This window comes from Balaenoptera physalus, assembly GCF_965194825.1.
Source record: "Balaenoptera physalus genome assembly, chromosome: 3".
NCBI lineage: Eukaryota > Metazoa > Chordata > Mammalia > Artiodactyla > Balaenopteridae > Balaenoptera > Balaenoptera physalus.
This window is the reverse complement of record NC_138890.1, coordinates 170201856-170225665: the sequence shown is the minus strand read 5'-3', so window position 1 is coordinate 170225665 and position 23810 is coordinate 170201856. Positions and strand designations below refer to the sequence as shown.

The window sequence follows — 23810 nt, the reverse complement described above, 5'->3', positions numbered from 1 at the left end:
AATAAATGTAAAAAAAAAAAAAAGATTAGTTTATTGCACTCCAACCCTCCCACCAAGAACACTGACAAAATAAAAGGAAATATCTGTTTGAAGGCTTTGTAGAACTACCAAGACAGGGGAAGCCAAGATCCCAGAGATAAAAGGAAGTGCAGAGAAGCAAATTCACCATGAAACATGTTTTTTTCCCTTGAACCATTTGTAAATGAAAAGGCTAGTTCCCACTGGCTCAGAAGCCAATCAGGTAACTAAAGCTGAGAGGTTAAGAAGCTGAGCAGAACTTCCAGAAGTCTCATTGCATTAGAGACACCAAAAGTGGAGTTCACGTCTCAGCAAGAGGAGAATGCCTGGCAATTAACCCAGGCATTCAGTGCAAATCCTAAAGGGCTACATACTATGAGTAAGAGCAAACTGAAATGAACCAACCCTTTAAGAAGAATACAGCTCAGCCTCTAGTTAGTTAATCCCTGATCAGTTTCAATTTATGGTTTGCTTCTGAGCCACTAGGTTCTGAATTTTTAGTTCACAAAATCTCAATGGTCAATTGGTACTTAACAATGAATTATCTGCTTGTCAGTAGTAAAAATAGATCATCTCTAAGGATGATAACAAATTATCTTTACAACATTTTAAAATATATGTGTGGCATTAACTTAAAAAATTACTTAACACACCAGGAGATAAGACCAAATGATAGAAAACAAAGAAAACAGACACAGAACCATGAGAAATCCAGACATTTTAATTGAAGTTATCAGACACAAACTTTAAATTATATACACACATATTAATATGTTCAAGAAATTAGATGGCAAAATGGAGATTATCAATAAGGAAATTGAAGCCATAAAAGTGAATCTAATGGAAAATATAAAATTAAGTATATGCTATAAATATAATTAAGAGCATAATAGATTGTTTGACAACAGGATATTGAGAGCTGAAGAAAGGATTATTAAGCGGAAAGACAAGTCAAAAAAAATAGACTAAAACTGAGGGAAAATATGGTTCAGAGTATACAAGATAATATAGTTCGTGTTGAAAAAGATCTAACATTATGTTTAAGTGGAGTTTCAGAAGTAAAAAAGAAAGAGAATGCAGAAAATCTGTATAGGAAAAAATAAATGACAAGAACTTTCAAAAACTGATGAGCAATATACAGTATATACTAAAAAAAAATATGAAGAGAAACACACCCATTGGAGTAAAAACTTTTAAAATTTAGGACAAACAGAAAATCAAGAGTGGATAGAGGGGGAAAAAAACATAGAAACTTCAATGACAAAAAAAGTTTGACAGAACTTCTCAACTGAAAAAATGCAAACCGGATTACCTGATAGTAAAATCATCAACATGTTGAAATAAAATATATGCCAAACTAGAATTCTATCCCCACCTAAATATCATTAATTTTTAAAAGACAAAATAAAGATACTTTCAGACAAATAAAAACTGGTGGAATTTGCAACCTCCACACCAAATAAATTATCCCAGATAGGAGGACAGAGATATAGAGAAGAAAAAGGGCAAGAGAAAGAATTAAATATGTTGGAAAACACCTAAATGAATATTGACTTTCTCAAACAATTATATTGTGTCACTGAGTTTTAAATATCTAGAGTATTAAAATATATGGCAACAATAGCACAAAATATGAAAGAAAAGCAAATAAAGTGTTCTAAATTCCATGTAGTAGTAAAAGTAAAAAGCATGGATTCAGGTTGTAAACTCTCTGTCATTTGTGCACCAAGAGACATGAATAAGAATGTTATAACAGCAGTATTTGTAATAGAAAAATGAAACCTGGAAACAACCCAAATAGTGATCAACAGGAGAATGTCTAAATAAAGTATGGTTCATTCATACAGTGGAGAACTATACAGTGATAAGAACGGACACACAATATGAATGAATGTCAAACACACAAGAAGCAAAGCACAGCAGAATACTACTGTTCATGACTTTCCTTATAAAATTTTCAAAAATCATTAAAGCTTAGCTATGCTATGTGAAGTGAAGATAGTGTTTTCCAACTCAGAGAAGAGAAAAGAGCTGGTGATAGGGAAGGGCAGAGGTGAACTTCTGATGTGCTGGAAATGCTCTATTTCTTGATATGGGTGATGTTTACATGGTGGGTTCACTTTGTGATAATTCATTACATAGAACATCTATTATTTCTGCACTTTTCTGTACATATGGTATACTACAATAGAAAAGAAAGGAAAGCTGTCTTTGAAACTAGCAAGTAACGATAATCTGTGGCCCCTGATTCTCAGGGTAATATAGAATGCCCTTTTCCAAAAGGCACTAGTGTTTGTGCCAGGCTGGAACCTCTACTGAACCTGCTAACTCTGCTTTTGCTAACTCGTGTAAATTTTCCTGTGTTTTCCCCAATGTTGATATTTTACTTTTTACTGAGGCTGGAAGGAATAAGGGAGAGGATGAGGAGGAAACGTGAGGATCGTGTGGGATTGCATGAACGTGAGCCGTACAGAGTAAACCACCCACGTGACTGGCCTGGAGCTGTGTTTATAAAGCAGTTAAGTTAGAATACATTTGGTTATATTAAGTAAAATGTCTGAAATTAAATTTAAAAATTAGAATAGAATTACTTATATTTATAACCATACCAACATTGTTCATTTATAAGCTTACTTCTGCTGGAACATTACCCAAAGTGTAAGACTAGTTAATAGTTGGGTTGAAATGAGTGTACAACTCATTAGCAAATGTATTAAAAGATCAGAAATCAACCATGGGGATTTTTTTCTAGTAAAATATAAAGTAGAGAGTACACACAAGTTCCAATACTTCTCACTAGAATACTACGAGTAATACTTTTATAAAGTTAGCTTTTCTTTATTCCTTTGAACACCCTTCTCGCTTCTATTTTTTAGTATGGAATGATGTGGAATAAAAACGGTTTTTCTCCAAATCAGAAGTAGGCACCGAACAATATCATTGTACATTCCTTCTTTCATTCATTTTGTGGTCTCTTATCTATTTGTCTTATGAAACCCCTGAGCTTTATGAGTCAGTATTGAAATCAAACTCTACCAGATCCTTACCAAAATAGTACATGGGAAAAGGTATAACCAATAGACACAGAAGCTACATCATATTCAGAGGGGATTTTCTTTCTATCTTCATTCAAAGTCATTACTAAAACTCTGCGAACTTAAATCAATGGTTTATTTTACAGTAAAGATAGCAAATATGTAGGAGAATGTATCTTTAGATTAAAATCAACATCCCAGAATGGAATGAGAATTTATTCTCATCCAATCCATTTGAGTCTCTAAACTATAACCAATTCAGTTTCCCATTCTCTATGGGTTATTGCAAATATTTTCCCTTCTCCTAAAACTCCACTTCTACAGAAGCTCTCCTTTCTAGCATCTTTGGGAATTTAACCATTGCCTGATCTATGTCAGATTTTTATCACCAGTTCCACGCAGAAGTGCTTTCACTTGTATTCATCATTTCTTTCTCCCCTTCTGTCCTTGGGAGCAGGTGCTGCTGAGTTAAGCCAAGCTTCTCCCCAGATACCTTGTGGGCTCATCCACTTAGCCGCCTCCTCAATTCACAGCAGCCCTGAACTAGCATTTATCTTCTTTCTGCTCTATATTCAACCTCACCTTTTTTTTTTTTTTTTAAATCTCCTCATCAGCATTTTAAAATGCTCAAGATTCTCCCTTCCTAAAAAAAAAAAAAATGCCCTTGACCTTATATATTCCTGCAGTTACCCTCATACCCCTCATTTCACACCAAAACCTTCTTGAAAATTTGCTACATTTTTTCCCTCCATTTCTTCACCACTACTCTCCAACTCAATCATAGCTCTCATTTCTCCCAACATGCAGTTCAAACTACTGTACATAAGGCCCTAGTGACTCCTTGCAGTCGGACCCAATGAATGTTTCGCATCTCTTCCCGCCCAGAGCGTGGTCCTCCTTTCCCAGCGGCACTGTGTTCTACCCGGAGTCAGAAACCTAGCAACGGGCACCATGGAGATGAGAAGAAACATCACCTTCCTGGTTCACTGCCCAGCCTCATGGGATCCTGCCGTGTTTCACAGACGAAGTAAATGCCAAACGCTTTTTAAGGCTCTTGAAATATTTTGGCAATTATCTTCGAGAATGTTATGTCAGTTTATTATTCTACTTAGAAGTGCACGAAAGGGCAGGATTTGACAACCCTGGGATATTTTTATTCTTTCTTTTTGTCTTGGCCAACGTGGTGAGTGAGAAATGGCATTTTATATTTTTGAATTCCAATAAGACTGGGATCTTTTCCCATGTAGCTCTTGGCCCTTTGTGTATTTGGGGCTTGCATTTTTATCTTTGGCTCATTTCCTTATACTATGTCTACTTCCTGGTTTGTAAACACTCTAAAAATTGATGTGACTCTTTTGAATACATTTTTTTACCTATAAAATATACCCAAATTATACATTATTTTAAGTCTATTTACATATATATAAAATACAATCAAATAAAATCAGCTCAGGGTATGGTAGAAGGTCACCAACTGTCATTAATAAAATACCAGCATCACGGTAGACCCAGCTTTGGGGCTGGGTAGATAGTCATAGGGCCAATGAATTACGTCTTACTCAGAGCGATGAAAAACCTTGAGTGTTTTACTAGTTCATTCTAGGACAGACACTATATTGCTTCTCAATGAAGCTCAGAGTTCTTGATTTTAGTCAGTCTTCAAGGCGGGAGGATTGCAGTCTGACTTTATAGTGAGCTGTGCGGTGCCTCCAATCTCTCCCGCATGGGTGTGTCTGTCACTGCGATGAATAGCTGCTCTGCTCCTGCTCTGGGGCTGGGTCAGGGGCAGTACCGGGCGGTCGGGGCGGGGGGGGGGGGTGGGGGCTGCAGAACTGAGCAGAACAGCTGTCTCATCAGGCCCCGGTATACCTGAGAGCTCTTTCTTTACAATTATGTGATCTCAGTGCTGACAAACAAGGATATGCAGAAATCTGGACTAAGCAAGAGATTGTTTTCAGCTCTTATCAGGCAGACTCCACGTGGGTTCCCGGGCGCTCTCACCCCAGCTCCCTCCACCCCTCACCTGGAAGATGCAACCGGCCTTCCCAGCCTCCCTGCCTGCACTGCTCCCTCCCAGCCCGAGTTACGCAAAGTCAGCCGATATGTCTCCCCAGACTTTGACTTTGGCGCTATCACTCTCTCCAGGCTCTAAAGGATAAGAGTAGGTTTAGGATACCTGGTTCAATGTCTGGCAGTTACTCCCTGAAGAAAGTATTCGTTCCTTTTCCAAACTTTGAATGATAATGATGATTCTTTTTTGTTTTATTCGCTAGTTTGTTATATTCTTTAGACTCCACATATAAGTGATACCATATAGTATGCCTTTGTCTGACTTATTTCACTTAGCATAATGCCCTCTGGGTCCACCCATGTTGCTGCAAATGGCAAAATCTCATTCTTTTTTATGGCTGGGTAGTATTCCATTGTATATATGTACCACATCTTTATCCATTCATCTGTTGATGGACACTTAAGTTGCTTCCAGACTCACAGATTTAGAGAACAAACTAGTGTTTACCAGTGGGGAGAGGGAAGCGGGGAGGGGCGATATAGAGGTGGGGAAAAAAGGGTCATTATGGGATTATATGAAATCACATGTGTGAAACTTTTGAAAATTGTAAAGCACTATAGAATTTAAAGAATCTTTCATTCAATAAAAAAAAAATAAAGATCCTAATAATTCAATGAATCCACTCTTTACAGATGGAGTGTAAGCATCTCGGTACCCAGCTGAAAGCCTTGTGTCCCCAGAGGTATTCATTGGCAGAAAAGATCCTCTGTCCCCCTCTTCATTCTCCCCTAAAGGACCCGCGGACCCAACTCACTTTGACCTGCCTTCTGCATTTACTAGGAGTCCTGGCTCCTCCCTGGGCGCCCCCCGCCCCCCACTCCCTGACTCAGGCTGGGAAAACCCTGTCTTTCACCCAGACACTGTTTTTCCTCCAGCCCACATGGCCCTGAGGACCTTGAACTCCCAGTGCGGGTGTGACGAGCAGAGCAGCATCCCAGAGCCTCAGAAAATGCTGCATCTGGGCACACCCTGACCCCTGGCTCAGAATTTTAAAAACATCTGGAAGCCAGTCAACGCTCCTTCGAGTCTGAAAGCACTGATGCGACCACCCTCCACGTGTGACTACCCGCAGCTTTCAGCGCCTGTTTTCTTAGCTGCTGAGAAGCAGCCCCCTTCCTCTCCTTCCCTTTGCCCCTGGGCTCTCCAGGCATTGGCGGTGATCACAAATCCACTGGGCCTTAACCCCTGTCCCTCAGCCTCCTGGCTGACAGGTCTCAGGGCTGCCTCCCTCTCTTACCTGGAGCTTCTGCTGAGGCAAGTCTGGACCTGCCTGCTGGTACCTGGGTTCCCTCATGTCCCACATGGGGCCCAAGGCTACACCTTCCCACAGAGTCTGTGGCTCAGCCCCTGCTTAGCCACACATGGCCCTGGGCTGACAGACCCCAGCACCCCCTGCTCTTCAGATGACAAGTAAATGCACCCTTCATCTGGCCTCCCCCTGATGCAGGGGTCCCACACACAGGATTTCTGAGATTCCTGAAGAGGAAGGGGTTTCCTGGGACCGCCTGATTGCCCTGGGCACTGCTGTTATTAGGAGGAGAATCAGAAATCACAGAAGTACCTTCTCTCTGACACTCCTCCCTGTACCAGACAACGCAAAGAGAAAACCCAGTATGAGCAACTGGGAAATCTAAGCTTATATGTGGGATTATGATCTGTCCAAGACAGCTTGTTTTAGTGAGGCAAATGCCACCTGCAATTTGTGGGGAGGGGAATCCAGTATTCGTTCCAAATCCCCCGAACATTGGTTTGGGTTTGTAATTCCAGGGGAAAAAAGGACAGAAACAAAATCCCCCACTTTGCTGCCCTACATTCTACCCCTTCAACGCCCACACATGATTCTTAGAAAAAAGGAGGCAAGTACGAATAAAAAGAAAAGGCCAAATGGCAAGAGTATTCACGTCTGATTCCTGTTGCTTTCGGAATGGTAAAAATCATTTAACTCATTCGAATACAGAAGCCACTCTGATTAGTTCCTATGTGATCATAGCACATAGAACACTGATAAAAGATTTGGTTGATGAGTTAAGCTATTAAACATTTATAACAGTTTATATTCATTCAGATCAATTCATATTGACTTCTCATGAAGTCTGATTATATAGATCAAATTGAGGAAGAAATTTTGTAATCATGCAGTTACTGTCAAAGATGGTAATTGCCAAAAGAGATTAAGTCAGGTAAAAATGGCCTTCATTTCATGCCTCACTTATGAATTTTCACTGATCCTTGCAATTTTCCATTAAGAGGTCAAAAGAGAAAATCATTCAGTCTAGCCATTTGACAATAAAGATAACTACTAAGAAGGCTATTTCTTCCTAATTGTGGCATGTCATTTCTTCTTTGATTTTGCAGAAAAGTTTATTATTTTCTTCTAACATTTCTTTCCTTTTTACCAAACTTGTAATCATAATAACCAGTAAAACATGTTGAGACTACTGTATCACTTTAAAATAAGGTGAATATCTGTCTAAATGTGTGTGTGTATGTGTGAAATATGAAAGTATGAAAGGTTAAATGCAATCGGGGTAAGATAAAGGAAAAATGAGTAGATAGTAGCTACCTTATATTTGTCTAGTTCTGTGTTTCTTCTTGTTTTATCTTCTAATAAGTGCCTGTGGTCACATTTGGTTGCTCTTTTTCATGATGATTGTTAAGATGTCTGGAATTCTACTGATACTTCTCCTCATATTATTTTGTAACTTGTTTCAGAGTTTCCTTCAACTGCAAGTAATAGCAAACTGAATAGTGAGAATAGACTAATTAAATTTTCTCCAGAGGCACCAGAAGGGTAGGTGCATTCTGGTTGGGAGGAGTATCTCCAAACTGAACCTCAGAACCAAGTTCCTCCTACCTTCCTGTTCTGTGATCCTTAATGTCTGCCTTTCATCCTCATGTTCACGGAATGGTTGCTGTGCTTCTGGGCATCACATGTCTATTTCAGGCAGCAAAAAAGAAAGTGGGAAAGGGCAAAAAGAGTGTGCCAGCTGAGTCTGACAATTTTATCAAAAAAGGAGCAGCTTCTCCAGAAGGCCCGCCCCCCAAATTTGGATTCTTTCTTATTGGGCAGAATTATGTCACATGGCCACCCCTAGCTAGAAGGCAGCCTGGAACATTGAGATTTTTTAGCTGGACACATGGCTGCCCAAACAACATAGAGGTTTCCTTAGAAATGGAAGAAGAGGGGTAATAAATATGGGTAGACTAATTACATTGTCTTCTGCAGTTCCCGCTATGGTTAGGGTATAGTTATACGGTTATTTTAGATGTAATAATTAACACTGGATATGAGTTAGAGATATGTAAGACTCATAATATTTGTGGTCTGAGAAGAGGGAGCTGTGATCCAGTAGGGAATCACCAAACACTGTCTGACTAGTGTGTGGCAGTGCTCACGGGATTGTCAGATGAGCCCCTGGAGGACAGCTCTAGTACAGCTGCCGGTGGTGTTAGTGTGTGTTCTCTGGGTGTCCTGGTAGGAGAGTGGGTGGGAGAATGGCAAGGGGTGAACCGGGAGAGAAGGGGCTCCAGAGGTGCAATGTGGACCGGGAATGACTTACAGAAACGCTGAGAAGGTTCACTCCTGTGCAGGGCTTCAGATACCGCATCACCATTTCCCTTGATACTGTGTTCATCACAAGTAAGTATATTTTCCTGCAGTCCTGCAAACAGAACACTGTCTAATTTCTCCACAGGACACTGGCTACCCCAGGGGAGCCAGTGATGGTCATTATAAACACAAAAATTTATCCAACATGTGCTGGTAACTGAGTTAGATTTTTTTATTGATACTGCAGCAGATACTGTGTTGGTTTCTTCATCTGCAGGGGCTCTTCTAACCCTTGTAAAAGCCCTGTGAAGCAGGAATTATTAACCCCATTTACACACGTGTACCCGTGACCAGGCAGATCTCCTGCTGACCCAAGTCCACATGTCTACAGCATTGTATTATTCAGGGTTCTTCAGAGAAACAGAACCAATAGGATGTATAAATGTATATACCTGTGTGTGTATGTAGTGTGTGTGTGTGTGTGTGTGTGCACGTGTGCACCTGTATGTGGGTATATGTGCATCCAGAAAGCAGGGGAGGGGAGAAATGGAGAAACAGAAGTACCCGCTGATCAGGTTAGAACCTCTTGGTCCAGCCATGCCCGAACTAGATTTCTGCTCTGGGAGTCATTAAATTCTCATTTTACATTAAGCTAGTTTGAGCTGGGTTTCTGTTTGGGTAGAATCTTTTCAACTGCATTTAATAAGCATCTCTTCTTCCCCAGCTGCCAAATGGATAACAAGCTGTACACATTTCCCTTTGAGGGGTTGTCCTTTCAGCATACATGAGCCATCCCCAGGGTGGGGGTGGGGGGGAAAGAACAGGTCACGTGCAGCTATCACAAAAAATAAAACATGCACAAATACACCTACACACAGTTTCTAGCCATGAGAGAACTGTCCCTGCAAGGGTCTGCATGTGTAATTTTGAAGTCATGATTTAGAAAAATGGGTTTGTACTCTTTTATAAAGAAAATGAATCTGCTCACCTTCTCTTCATCATATCTCCTCATTTTGGTGTTCTTTGCCAATGTAAAACAAATTAGGATTCTTAGTAGAATAGTTGATGTTCTTAGATTGTGTTAAATCGTTTTGCATCAGGAAAATAAACAGTTTTGATCTGTGATGATACACATAATCTTTCTTTCATATGGAGGTCCTAATACGATGTGTCAGAAGGCATTTATATTCTCTCCCACCACTACTATGACAATTGCATCCTGAAAGGAGCACTTTCCTTTCCGCTTAGTCCACTGTGAAACCCTCTGCCTCGTTTCCACCCCTCTGTGAGAATAAACTCTGCTTTCTCAATACGCCCTTTCATGCAGTCACTTTAAAATACAACCAATTTATTCTCTCTTTAAAGTATCTATTTTAAAATCTTTATAATTTCTGGAACTCATTGACCATGTTTCATGTTGACAAGAAAATCATCTGATTATATGATATATATTGAATGTATTCCATATGCACACAGCCAGACTTACTCTTCAGAAAGTAGTTTAGTAGCATAAATTGAGGACAAGCGAATTTACACACCTAGAAATAGATGTGGAGTTCTTTTATTCCTTTACTAATTTTCCAAAATGGTTGTCCTTGCATCCCAGCATTTTAAATCTGGCTAAATAAGGGAAAGCTAAACTCCTCTTAATCGTCTCAGATGTATCACCATGTCCCATAACTTCTCTTTCTGAGCAGGACTTTCTCTCCCCTGACCAGACTTCCCTCTGCTGGCACTTAGCGTCTCCCAAATCCAAAAATAACAGCTAATTTACAGGCCTTTTTGTTTCCACTTCTACCTAGTTCTGTGCCAATTGTTAAGAACCATTTAACTAAATTACTGGTGAAGATGATCAACCTTAAATTGACACTATTAGAACCAATTATTAAAAGCACATTTAGTGATTTGTTTTGTCTGTTTTCTCTTTTTCTCCTTTGGGCTTCAAGAAGTAGAAAAGGTTTGTGTATTAGATTAAATCATAAGCAAATTTATCTTTGACCTTATTTCCCAAGGTGGGGAGTCATGTGGCTAGTTGAGGGTCATACAGATTGTTTTTGAGTTGGAAGAAGGCTTTGATACATGTGAAAACAACCACATTCAGAATGGACAGGGTCACAGGTGGAGCATCTTCTGGAATGTGTGCAGTGGGGTTTCATTTGCATATGACACTTGGGGAACTCGGTGAGCCCCAAGTGAATTTTTACTTGAGTCTGCCAACAACTGTGGCTAGAAGGACATAGCTGTGGAGTCTCCAGCGATTATCTTTGGGAAAGCATGTGGGATCCAAGAGATTGCTAAAGCATAGAAAAAGGTATTCTTTTTTTTTTCATAAAAAAAAAAATGGCTAAAAGGAAAACCTTCCAAAAATCTAGGCGTAGATAGTCAAATTTAACACATAAAAGTACTGGAATGAATTGCCAAATAATCCATTTGTACTCACTTTCACAATCATAAGGGATTCAGTCCAGAAATCTATGGAGCTTTGTGAGGAACTTATTCAAGAAGACCAAACCAATTTACTCAGCTATTATGACATGCCTGAAAGCAGACAGGGCCAGTCTCCTGAGAAAGCCATTGTTCCCTCCTGCTCTCAGACCGCAGCTTAGAAAGTTTGGTCCTTGAGGTCTTAGAAGAGAAACACAAATCCCCTGTAAAGTTAGCCAGCACTGCAAGCCAGTAAACTGAGGATATAAGCAGACATAATCTCCAGCAACTATTTACTAAGAAAATCAACCCTGGGCAAAAAAAAACAAACAAACACAAAACTTAAGAAGAGGCTCTCAGTATGATTATAATAAAATTAAGCAAAAGAGAAAACATAATTTGCACTGTATTCATATATCTCATTGGAACTTTGCCTTCTGGGGCCTTAATTACTTAGTCATCTTAATTCATCTTATATTTTATTCAATAATCCAATAATATTGTTACTTACTATTATTATTGGTAATATTGAAGGAATACTATTACTATTAGGTATATGCAATTTCACATGCAAATGAACCCCAGTAATGATGCCGTCACAATTTCTGATTTTAAAGAGGAAGGATCTGGGTCTTCAGCAGTTCACGTAAAGTGTCCCAAATACACACAGTGAGTGGCAAGAGCAGTGAGCTGAGTCAGGTTGTCTGAGCCCAGAGCCAAGTCCTGCACACTTATGCACTGCTGCCTCCCAAATTCCTGTGCTTATTATCTGGGATTTAAACGTTGAAAAGGATCTTGAAACCAAGGTCACTAATTTCACCTCTGCTGGAGGCTTGACTTGTGTAGTTGTAGAAAATCCTCCCTCTGAGACTGTCTTTCTCTCAAGATGTTTAAATCAACTTTTGTAGCAGGTGCTTAAACTAAATGTCCACAGGGCCAGACAGGTAACCTGAATGTGTGATTTCTCCGAGTATAAGAAGATACATTTCAAATATCTTCACCCATCTGGTAGGCTGTCTTTTTGTTTTGTTGATAGTTTCCTTTGCTGTGCAGAAGCTTTTTAGTTTGATGTAGTCCCATTTGTTTACTTTTTGTTTTTGTTTTCCTTGCCTGAGGAGACATATCTAGAAAGATTGCTAAGACTGATGTCAAAGAATGTACTGCCTCTGTTATCTTTCAGAAGTTTTATAGTTTCTGGTCTTACATTCAAGTCTTTCACCAATTTTGAGTCAGTTTTTGTGTACCGTGTGAGGTAGCGGCCTAGTTTCTTTCTTTTTTTTTTTTTTTGCATGTGACTGTCTAGTTTTCCCAACACCATTTATTGAAGAGGCTGTTCTTTCTCCATTGAATGTTCTTTGCTCTTTTGTCATAAATCAATCGTCTATATGTGCTTGGGTTTATTTCCAGGATAAAGAAGATGCAGAATATATATAAAATGGGATACTACTCAGCTATAAAAAAAAATGATGAAATCTTGCCATTTGCAACAACATGGTTGGACCTTGAGGGCATTGTGCTAAGTGAGATAAGTCAGAAGGAGAGAGACAAATGCCACATGATGTCACTCACATGTGAACTATAAAAAACTAATAAACAAACAAACAAAAAACCAAAATAAATGAACAAATCAAACAAAAATGAATACATAGATACAGAGAACAGAGTAGTGGTTACCAGAGGGAGAAGGCTGGAGGGAAAGGTGAAAAGAGTGAAGGGCATCAACTGTCTGGTGACAGATGGAAAATAAAATTTTGGTGGTGAGCACATCTCAGGATACACAAAATTAGAAATATAATGTTGAACAAGTGGAACTTATATAATGTTAGAAATCAATGTTACCTCTAATAAATAAATAAAAATACAAGATGAAGAGGTCTGTATCTACACATACACACTCACACACACATACACGTGTGCTCACACAATTACTACCCCAGGCATTCAAATTCACTTTTATAACACAATATAAGCTGACCGAAGGAAAGCACTCCACAATCCAGATTGCACTTGTGGGCAAGGGTTTGTGACCCTATTTCTGATGTCAGCAGTAAAATCAAGTGAGAAAAGTGCTCACTTAAAACTTTGCTCAAAGTACAGTTAGTGAAGAAGATTCAGACTTTGAGGTACCTTTGTGAATGCTCTGAATAAGTAGGTTGTAAATGGATATTCTTTCAGAAGATTGAAAAGGAAAACTATTGGAATGAAGTAATAAAATTATACTGTTATTCTGAGGGCTATTACACTGAGCTGTAGTGGAATAAAAATTGGGCCATACTAATATTCTAATTATATGCATTGTTGAATGCTGTTGCTGTTATACACTTCTAAGTTTTTCGGAGGTTAAAGTCTTTTGTTCTTATCTGATGTGAACAATCTTCAGTTATTATAAATGAAAAACTAGGGATGCCAAAATGAAATATTCAACTCATGCAAACTCCTTGAGCATTTGAATCTATTCTGTAGCAAGTTTACTGAGAAAGATAAGGTTCTGAGCCTCTATAATTCATCTTTGTTTAAATTGTAAAGTAGTCTAGTGTTGAATCAAAAATGACTGGGAATTACATTTACCAGTGTTGGAGAATATTAAGGTACAATGTACAATGTAAACCTGCAACTGGGATTACCATATCACCGGGCCACTTCAACAGTCATAATGTAACTACCTTTCGGAAACACTGTTTTGGAAGAAATAACCTTTTAAATTTGTACTTTAGCTGCCTTTGGTTGTCTATAACTGACATCAGCAAAACATTGTGTTGACATTGGATTCACACTAATTTTCAACTGTAAATGGAAAAAAGAAACATAAAAAGAGGTAGGACTGTATCAGAAGATGTCCATGTGAAGGCAGAGACACAGGGACAATGCCCTGTGAAACTAGAGGATTGGAGTGATGCATTTACAAACCAAGGAGTGCCAAAGATTCCCAGAAAACCACCAAAGGCTAGGAAGAGGCAAAGAAGGATTTCCCTACAGTTTTCAGAAAGAAAATGTCCCTGCCGTCACCTTAAATTTAGACTTCTAGCCTTCATAATTTTGAGACAATAAATTTCTGTTGTTTTAAAGCCACCTAATTTGTGGCACTTTGTTATGGCAACTGTGGGAAACTAATAAAGTGGAGAGCCAGAAATGAACCTAATCAGTACAATTGCCAAAGGCATTGCCATTTTACATTGGTTATCTTATTAATAACATTCCTTAACTCTCAAAAGTGACCCAGTTTGGATGAAAAATATTAGATGTTAATTCTATACCGTGCATCTAGCCAGTTTCAACTCATCTTTAATTCCAAGTGTTCCCATTCTTAAGCATGTGAGTGGAGGGTACAAAGAGTTAAGAGATAAAGCGAACAATATCCTAGTAGGAGGTGGTAATTTTAAATAATCTCTGAGATAGAAAAGAAGTGTAGGCAACATGTACTTAGTTGACATGTAGGAAAAGTGGTTGCTTCAATTCCTAGCTCAGTTAATCTGCCTGTGAATGGCAAAGCATTCAAAAGACTCAGGAACAGTGAGTAGAAACTCAGATAAAGAGAAGAGGACTCTGTGAGCTCCCATTTTTTACAGCTTTTAGCTGAGACCAGGCTTCAGTCAGGGCCATGCTGGGTGTCTAAAACCCAGATGGAAACACAAGGCCTTATTGGCTTGAGAAATGAAAGGACAGAGTTCAAAGTGAACATGGAAGCTGGAAAGAGAGAAAGGAAATCCTGATATTGGGAAAGCCACAGTGGAAGAGCCCCAAATTCTCTATATAAACTACCCATATCTCTGGCTGACTCCAGAACTATCCACATGTAGTTCTACATGTAGACTAAGCTAAATTCATCTAAGGCTAAATGAACAGAACAGAGATTTTAGCTACTGTCCATTTCTAGGGAGACAGGGTGGGGAATTTGAGTTTAGTCACAACAGAAAACTAAATCAACACTTTTGAGAGGAATATGTCAGACTTCATAGTTTTTACGATGTCTCAGTCATAATGCACACGATACAATCCAAAATTACCAGATGTACAAAGAAACAGACAATGTGACCGCATACTCAAGAGAAAAGGCAATCAATGGAGACCTCCTTCCCTGCAACTTCAGCAAAAAAAAAGAAAAGAAGCAAAACACTTAGCTATAACCACTTGCTGGCATATAGAAGCTAGGCAGAGCCTTACTGCCTTGGAGTACCCACAATATTCTCTTTTTATTTTCACAGTTCCATTGTCAAGGGCCCTTACTTCAAACCCTCATCAATTAACTTTATCCTTTATTATTAGAGTGATGGACAAGGATAGCCTGAGTGGGAAAGAGTGGAAAAGAGTAGGAAAGAGGAGGGAAAGCAGTTTTGTTTTCCTAGTTAGGTGAGTTTGTTTAACCTTTGTTGGATTTGAGGATATATGACATTTATGGGAGCTGCTAAAGAACAACTTTTGAGTTTTGGTGGTCCTGCTACTCATTTACTATACTTTGCAGGACGGAGCAGAGGAGGTAACTATGTCCCTGTCAAAGATTGTGCATTGTCTCCATTTACCTCCAAGTCGTATTTCCTAGGTGCTTTATTAATTTCACTCCGTAAGAGCTTAAAGGGCCCTGGGTATCATCTGATCTACTCTCCTCTTTTAAGAATTAGTCCCAGAAAGCTCAATATATTTACAAAGTTAAACAGCTGGTTAGTGTCAGTACTGGGCTACAACACCATACTTTAGTCCCCAGCACCTATGTTCTCTGCAATTCAGCATCCTTCCACCAATCAATCGTTTGATTAATATATTGAATGTAATTTTGTCACATGCCTATTAGGTGCCGAGAATTGTCCTGGGAGATGGAAGTGCATTAGTGAACGTGATAGTGGAGGTTTATGCCCTCAATCTATACTTAGCATTCTGTCTTGGAAGCTATACATCTCCTGACTTGGACTTTTAATCAACTGATAAATTATTTATATTTATTTTTTAATTTATAATTATTTATTATAATTTTCACTTCTGATAAAGAAATTTCATTTGTTGATTTTCCTAAACTGTTATCCCTCTGCCCCTGTTTAAGTGAGTTTGTTAAATAAAACTAGATGTTAAATAAAACCAGACATTGCAAAAACCAAAATGATACCTATTTAACCTTTGCTATAACTAGGCTTGCTTCTAGGCATTACTCCCTTCCATTTATGCTATTCATCATTCATGAATGATTACTATCTATGAATCATTCATTCATGTGACAATGGACCCATTATAGACCATTTGAAATGATACAAGTTACACTCCATGGAATATTCTCTATTCCAGAGTCATTTAAACATCTTTTACTTGCTATCCTCTTGCTGCTTTGTTCACTGCTGAGAACAAAGAAAAAAACAGAATGAGTCATTACTTTTTACTTACTTCTTTTGGTAAAATTCATTGTGATCTAATAGAAATTCATATTCCAAAAATTAAAAACAAACATTTTGCATATTGACATAAGATTCTTGTTGCTTTCCATGATTGTTTGTCTTCTCTTTCTTGAAACTTGACTCATGATATTTGGCCTTCACTAACTGGCTGTAACTATTAAAATTGAATTCAACTAAACTGTAAATGCAATGCAAACACTAAAATCATGTGGTTATTCATTTGCTCTAAGGTGATTGAATATGTAAGTGTGAGTGTTTATGCGTGTATATGTGTGGGTTTGGCTGTTTTACTACATCTATGTTATCAAAATAAAAGATAACGTGACTTTTTAGAATGAACATGTGGATTACCATTTATGATACACTAGGCAATGATTACTTCTCATTTATATGCTGCAAAGAAGCCCATATCTTAATCTGCACTGTTGTACTATTCGAAATCTAATATCCAAAACCTAAAAATCGGTTAGCCAGCATTTTAAGACATTAATTATACTACTCTCCAATTTACTCAATAAAAGAGCTTTGCTAATAAAGTATTACTGAATCTGCTAGTCCTTTAATCTGTGCATGTACTTATATAACAGGAGGAAGAAATTTCCTTGAAGATTTAATCAACCCTTGAGGATATTTTTCAGATTCTCTTCAAAGTTTCCTTTGTCCTACTTTCCAAAAGTGAATCATTATTTCTAAGATTAGACTTCTATTCAAAAGAGCAGAATATGCCCAAAGAACTCTGCCTTCCACTCAAAAATATAGAAAAAATGGAAACACACACACAGACACGTACACACACTCAAATACAGGTTAAAAAAATAAGCAAAATTGAGGTAATATATCTTTGTATATTTCTACAGAGGGGAGCCAAATATTTAGATGTCTAAATATTCTAGAATTAGAAGCAAGCAGTGGAGGATCACATCTAATTTGTTCAGAGAAACAGCAATTGAATGCAGCCCACTAGTTGCAGGAGACCATAAAATGCCTCCCTACATGAAGTGAGGCCTAAGTCTGAGTTCTTTTCTTATGAGCAGAAGCTGAACATGCCCTGGGAAGCCAGCTGCCATATTGTAAGGAAGCCCAAGCTGTCCCACACAGAGACCACAAGGAGAGTTCACCTTCAGTGGAATCCCAGGCCCTGGCTGAAAGCCAGCATCAACCAGCCAACATGTGAGTGAATGACTCCTCAGGTGACTCTAACCTCTGGGTCTTCCACATGAGGACCCCGATACTGTGGGGCTGAGACCAATTGTCCCTGATGGTCCCTGTTTGAATTCCAGACCCACAGAATCTCTGATTGTAATAAATGTTTGCTTCACACTGCTGAGTTTTAGGGTATTTGTTACATAGCTTTAGTAACCATTCACAATTTATCTCTTTATACTTTACTGAATGTTGATGATTTTGCCAGAGCTCAGGATGAGAATATGATTTATTTTCTCCCAACGTTTTCTTTTCATTAGAGAAAAATGCAAGTAGATATACACCAGGCCTGCTCTGCTGATCTTTTTCATTGGTGACTTTTGTCAATATGTATTTGCTATTTAAATTTATGTAAATAAATTGTACAAATTTCCATAACCAGGGTTTCTCAGGATATTTTTTCATTAAGATTCATTATATCTCTTAGGTGGAGGTGAGGTGGGGAGAGTGTTTTTCTCACACTTGTTCCCATATTCTCCCCAAGTCCAAGGTTTAACTAGACTCTGTGTTCTGTGTAAGAACTCGATACTTATGACACTTATGCTCCACTTCCATCCACACATACAATTTTGTCTTAAAAATAAGTAAAGTTCTAAGACCAAGTCTAAATAATTTCCACATCAACCAGAAATTAGCAGCTGTGTGAAAAGTGAACTCAAGTCTGAATACATAATCTTTTTTTTACTATTTAATTGAAAGTTGGCTTTTATGTAAATTCTACAGTCCTCTAAAGACATATTACAGGGTGTTCTTTGGCTAGCTTTATTTCTTTGAATAAGTTAATATTTTTGGAGTCACTTAGCATTTTTGTCACCATACGCTTTTTCCTGAAGCCAATATTACCAATGCAGTCATCTGACTGGCAACACAAACAGCAATTACGGTGGTTACTTGTCAGCTGCTATTCATGACTGTATCTTTTTAGTATTTTCATTAGACAGATTTCTCTCTAATCCACTGGCTTCACGTATCATGTAGATTTGATGTCCTCCTCACTTGCACTAAGTATACATTTCCATAGACGATAACATGAGACACAGACTCTTTCAGAGTGGACCTCAGGGGATAAATTCCAGTGCTGTGCTGAAATTACAGTTCTTATGTGTTCTGCTGAGGGCAATTTAATTTCACTCTATCTTAATTTACTAGCAACGGTGATATAAAGTAAGATCTGGTTGAACACCTGGGGTGTCTACTTAGGGTGATGAAGATGGAGTGAGAGTCAAGATGCCCTTGGTGTCAGCCAAGCCTGGACATATAATGCCCCCAAATGGGTGATGATGAGTTTTCTTTAACACCTAACAGTGTCCTTCTTATTGTGAATAATTATGTTGTTATTTTGCATGTGGAAACACGCATGCTTCCCATAAGTTACCCAGTTCATAGTTATGAAATTCTACCCTCTTGACCAGCGAACTAAACTCCTCTCCAAACTTCTATATTTTTAGAGCTGTTTTCTGCTCTCCTTTTTCTTCAATTAAACAAAAATCTAGAGACGTAAACTAACATGACTACACGCCTCCTTATTTACGAAAAGGCAGGACACTGTCCACTACTAGTCACATCACTGGCAATTCAGTCCCACGTGTCTACAAGGAGCTGAGTTAGAGCAGTTGCAGCAAAGCATCAACTTGCACGTTCTGTACAATTCAAATTATGTGGAGTTAAGAATTCTTATAATATGATTTCAACACATTGAATGGTCTATTATTAAAGTGGGAACAAATATTCTATTTATTTATTCACATGTTTATTTTTAAAATTTCTGAATCTAGCTTTCAGGGAAGACCTGCTATATCTTATGTTAGATGCATTAGATGTGAAGGACATAATAAGATAAAATCCTTTCATTCGCACAAAAAAAAAGTCTAAAAGAGAAAAAATAGATGCTAACTAGAGAGAAAATAATCTACAGGCTAAGGCTGCCTTGTGTCCTTTCTTGAGTGAACTCTTCCATTTTTCTAAATTCTATAGCAGTGTTTGTCCTTGCATCTAATATGATGGGCATCTGTCATGGAAGTGGGAGAGAGATCATCAAAGTTTGGGGAAAAGATTATTTATGGTTGATGTTGAAAGAAAGCAAATTAAGGACATTGTTTTAAAATCCAGCGTAAAATTTAAAAATCTTAAATTTTAAAATCTCTTAAATCAATCAAAATATACTCCCCAATTTTAAGAATTCAATGCGTACTTACTTCAAAGTATTCTACTTCACAATCTCACGCAAGACTTCCATTGAGATAATCATTTTCGGGTGAGGAGTGACTACATTTAAGTGAAGCAATGCCTTTCTAGAAATGAGATGATTTCATGTTTGAACTTGGAATGCACAGGTGGAACTTTCTTCCCTACTTGAGTTGCAGAAAGCACATGTTTAGCCCCTTCTAATAAGTTAGCCCCTTCTAATAAGCTACTCATACTACTTTGCTGAAATCAGAAGATGTGAAGAAGTGATCTTCCTTCCTTCCTTCTTCAGGACCCAGTGGGAAGCTGGCTGGCCCTCCTCTGAATTAAGCCATTACTATTTACCACTCTTCTGGAACTTATCAATGTCTCCCTGGTGTTCTTACATAAACACATAATAAAGTATGAGCTGCTGCAGGGCAGAGTCTGTGATCATCTCGGATCCCAAACAGCCCCCATGACGGGGGTTGACTCTCTGAGGTTCATTCTCCACTGTGGTTTCTTGACTGTGAAAGGACTAGTTCCAGGATCCTCACGGATGCTTTAATCCCATCCCATCCTCAACAGGGCAACAGCTGCCGGTGAACAGTTCCCTTATATTTAAGAGAGACATTTTTTCCAGAGCGTGGAAACGGCTGTTATTTTTACTTGTCATAATGTACACTTGTGCTCCACAGATCTGCTCTCTGCCTTTTTGTTAAAATATGCTTGGCTCAGTCTACAGGCTTTTATTGATGGCGTCTCTGCTTCAGCACTCCTGGTTCTGTCTATTATCCCAAACCCACATGAAGTGCAGCAAAGCTCCACGAATTTGTGCACAACCCAAGAAGACAGGTGTATTGATACATCCCCTTAATGAGGCTGGAAGATTAGTCTTGTCTGTAGGCAACTAGCGTAAGAGTGAGGACAGTGCCAAGCATGTCATCTGTGTTTTCATGCAGCTCAGGGTGCTTTGTGCCCTTTGCCTGGCTGAACTGAGAGGGGGGACCTTAGGGACCTGAGCGACACTGATAGGAGGGAGGCAGCCGGCATAGACCTTCCCACACAGGCTGCTACAGTGTGTGTTAGGACAGATGCACACTCAGGAGACCCCATCCCAGGACCTCAAATGTAAGAAGAGTAGATCCCAGCCCTGACTCTGCCCCAATGACATCTGGGACCTGGAAAGTCACTTTGCCCTCCTGCTTCGGTTTCCTCAGGGGTGGAATGATGGGGCTGTAACCAGATTAGCTCCAAAGGCAATGCAAGCTGTGGTACTTGGTTCTTTAAAAATGTTAGAGACAAACACAGTCATCTTGAGTTCTATCAGATGCCCAAGAGTTTTGTGACTGTAAAGGATGTACCTCTGTCTAGAAAGAGAGTTAAAACGAGATGTGTGCAGCTGCAGCTGGTGTTTCCTGGGACAGAGAAGCTTGAAGATGGTCATAAATGATCGCATGCCTGTGAGGAAACAAAAGGCATACAATATCCCAGGATTTCTATTTTTCTCTGAAGAATTTACAGAAGCCAAGGCCCTTCGATTTTATTCTTACATCATAAAAAAGAGAGGAGTGTACCCCAAAGCTGCATAACCTGAGGTATCAAGTTGTTACTGGAATAGGACGGTGAATGCAATTTTCGACAGTATTTTTGTTTTATGAGGAGAAAGGTTTCTATTTCATTTAAATTGTATTACCTTGAAATCCACGAGAAAAATAATGAGATGACAAAAATCCAAGAATCATTATCAAAATGTTTATTGTACGCTTGGTCACTTTAAAGCATAGAAACACTTTACATTGATTTTGCTACAGATGCCACTTTTTTCATAATGATCATGAACATTTTGTAACTATAATTTGGAATTAAGTTTTCTTTAAAGATACACATCCCTGAAACCTATCATGTGTAAAATATAAGTATTATCAGGTATAAGATGTAGCTATTTTTGGTAATATTCTTCTATGACTTGATTACCGACACAGGGGATTGTTACAAGGCATTCTCATGTCCAAGACACTCCTCTATGATGTGATTTATCGCTGTGGCCACCTTGGTCTTTCCTCTGGGGAGTCACAATCTGCGAGATAAATGCACACACAAATAACCACAAAACGTCACCCTGACAGGTAACTACCTATAATAGTACTTCTTGGTGTAGGTTGTTCCTTCTTAAACATTAACTTTGTGAATCCTCTTCACAAATCTGTGGAAGAGAAAAGCATAGATGATATTATTCCAAGTTCACTAATGAAGATGTAACCTCAAATCACCCAAGGGCAGAGTCAGCAACTGAGAAATGCTGGATTTTAACTTCATCCCAGTACACCAAGCTATACTTACAACTCAGGGGTGAGAATGGTTATTGTATGCCCCTGTTGAGATCAGTAACCAGAGGAAGCTTTTGATTTGAGTCAGAAGGAACAGGTGTAAGTTATCTTAATGGAGCCCAGGGTGTTGAACACTTCAGATGGAGGGAAGAGTATGAGCAAAAGGGCACGCGTGGCACAGTGTAAGGGAACAACACGCTGACTGATGTATGAGGCACCTGGAGGGGAACAGGGACAGAAGGGCACAGAAAAGAAGACTGCATGTGTCAGATCTGAGCTATCAGGTGGAGCTTGGACACAGAGAATTAGTCCATGGAAACTGAGAATCACTGGAACCATGTCAGCAAGCCAGTGATAGGTCAAGTAGGTGATTTGGAGAAAGTAACTTGGAAGCATCTTGTTGACTTAGCCTGAAAGAATCTAACTGGAAATAGAGTGAATTGGGAATTAATGATGGTGGAGGGTAAGAAACTCCACTGAAATTAAATAGCAACTCAACGATAAGCCACTTTTACGTTTAGAGGGCTGCCATTTCCTAACCACCCCAGCTTTAAAACCTGCCAATCCTAGTTGGAGAGATTGGGTTTAACAAAAATGTATCTTCCTTGTTTAAGTAAATAAGAAACTCAGTGGATAGATATATGATAGATGATGATAGATAGATAGATAGATAGATAGATAGATAGATAGATAGATAGATAGATAGATAGATATAGATAGATATTTCATGGTAACCTCTTCCTTTGACAAGTGGTGGTTCCACCAAATTCCTTTGAAGAGCCTCTCTTTGTCTCATTCCAAGAAACCTGAAACAAGAGGAGGACCAAGAGGGCCCCTTGATCTCCACAATTGATAAGCCTTTTGAACTGCTGCTCATGAGTCTCGAAACAGTGATATCAGATCTGAGTTATTTCATGGAGCTTTTACTGTTGGATTTATTTTGTTATTCTACAACTTGTTTTAAAAAATAGGTTTTTGAATAAAGGAATTTGACCTTTTCTGGGGAGATGCAATATTTGGTAAATATTGTCATAACTAATCTGATTCTTGTACTGCTTGTCTCACTTTTAATTTTTGTTCCTCTATCTGTACCAAGTCCTGTCTTGTATGTTTCCATTTTTTTCTGTATCATGCCTGTTGAGTGAACAAGGTGCTGCTCTAAGGGGAGATGCAGGCATGGGCCAAATAAGCCTCCAATCAAGAGAATCCCATGGACTAATGTTTGGAATCTGCAAGAATAATAACCAATTTGTGCAAAGGTCAGTGACGTTTGGGTCTCCTCTTCCCCCCATACCACCAACCAAGTCTATGTGAGGACATTCCTTGTCTTATCAAATCCTGAAAGAAGATCACGTTGCTAACTACATATTCTGAAGTCAGTCTGCCAGGTTGTATATCATATGGCTTTTTGCTAGCCTGTGTCCTTCAAAGACCCAAGACAGCATTCATTAGTTTAGACTTCTGACAGACTATAGCCTCATTCATGTTTGCCATGAGCTTGTCTTCATCAAAGCCACAACCTCCTCCAAAGGAACTCCTGTTTCCTATATTTGTCCTCTCAAAATAATCCCTGTGACCACCCTGATAACTGGCAATAGTTCATTAAAGAAGACCTAGAATTGCAACGGGCATTAAGTA

At 38.8% G+C, this 23810-nt stretch overlaps 1 protein-coding gene across 1 annotated transcript in view; it reads right to left on the bottom strand.

Annotated features, from left to right (window-relative positions):
* Positions 1-1581: 1581 nt before the first annotated feature.
* SEMA5A (semaphorin 5A) overlaps positions 1582-23810 on the bottom strand; it is a 537896-nt gene continuing 515667 nt past the window's right edge. The window contains exon 23 of the mRNA XM_082454375.1: positions 1582-22048. Within this exon, the coding sequence (XP_082310501.1) occupies positions 22022-22048 (27 nt within the window). The 3' untranslated portion in view covers positions 1582-22021. The remainder of the gene's footprint in view (positions 22049-23810) is intronic.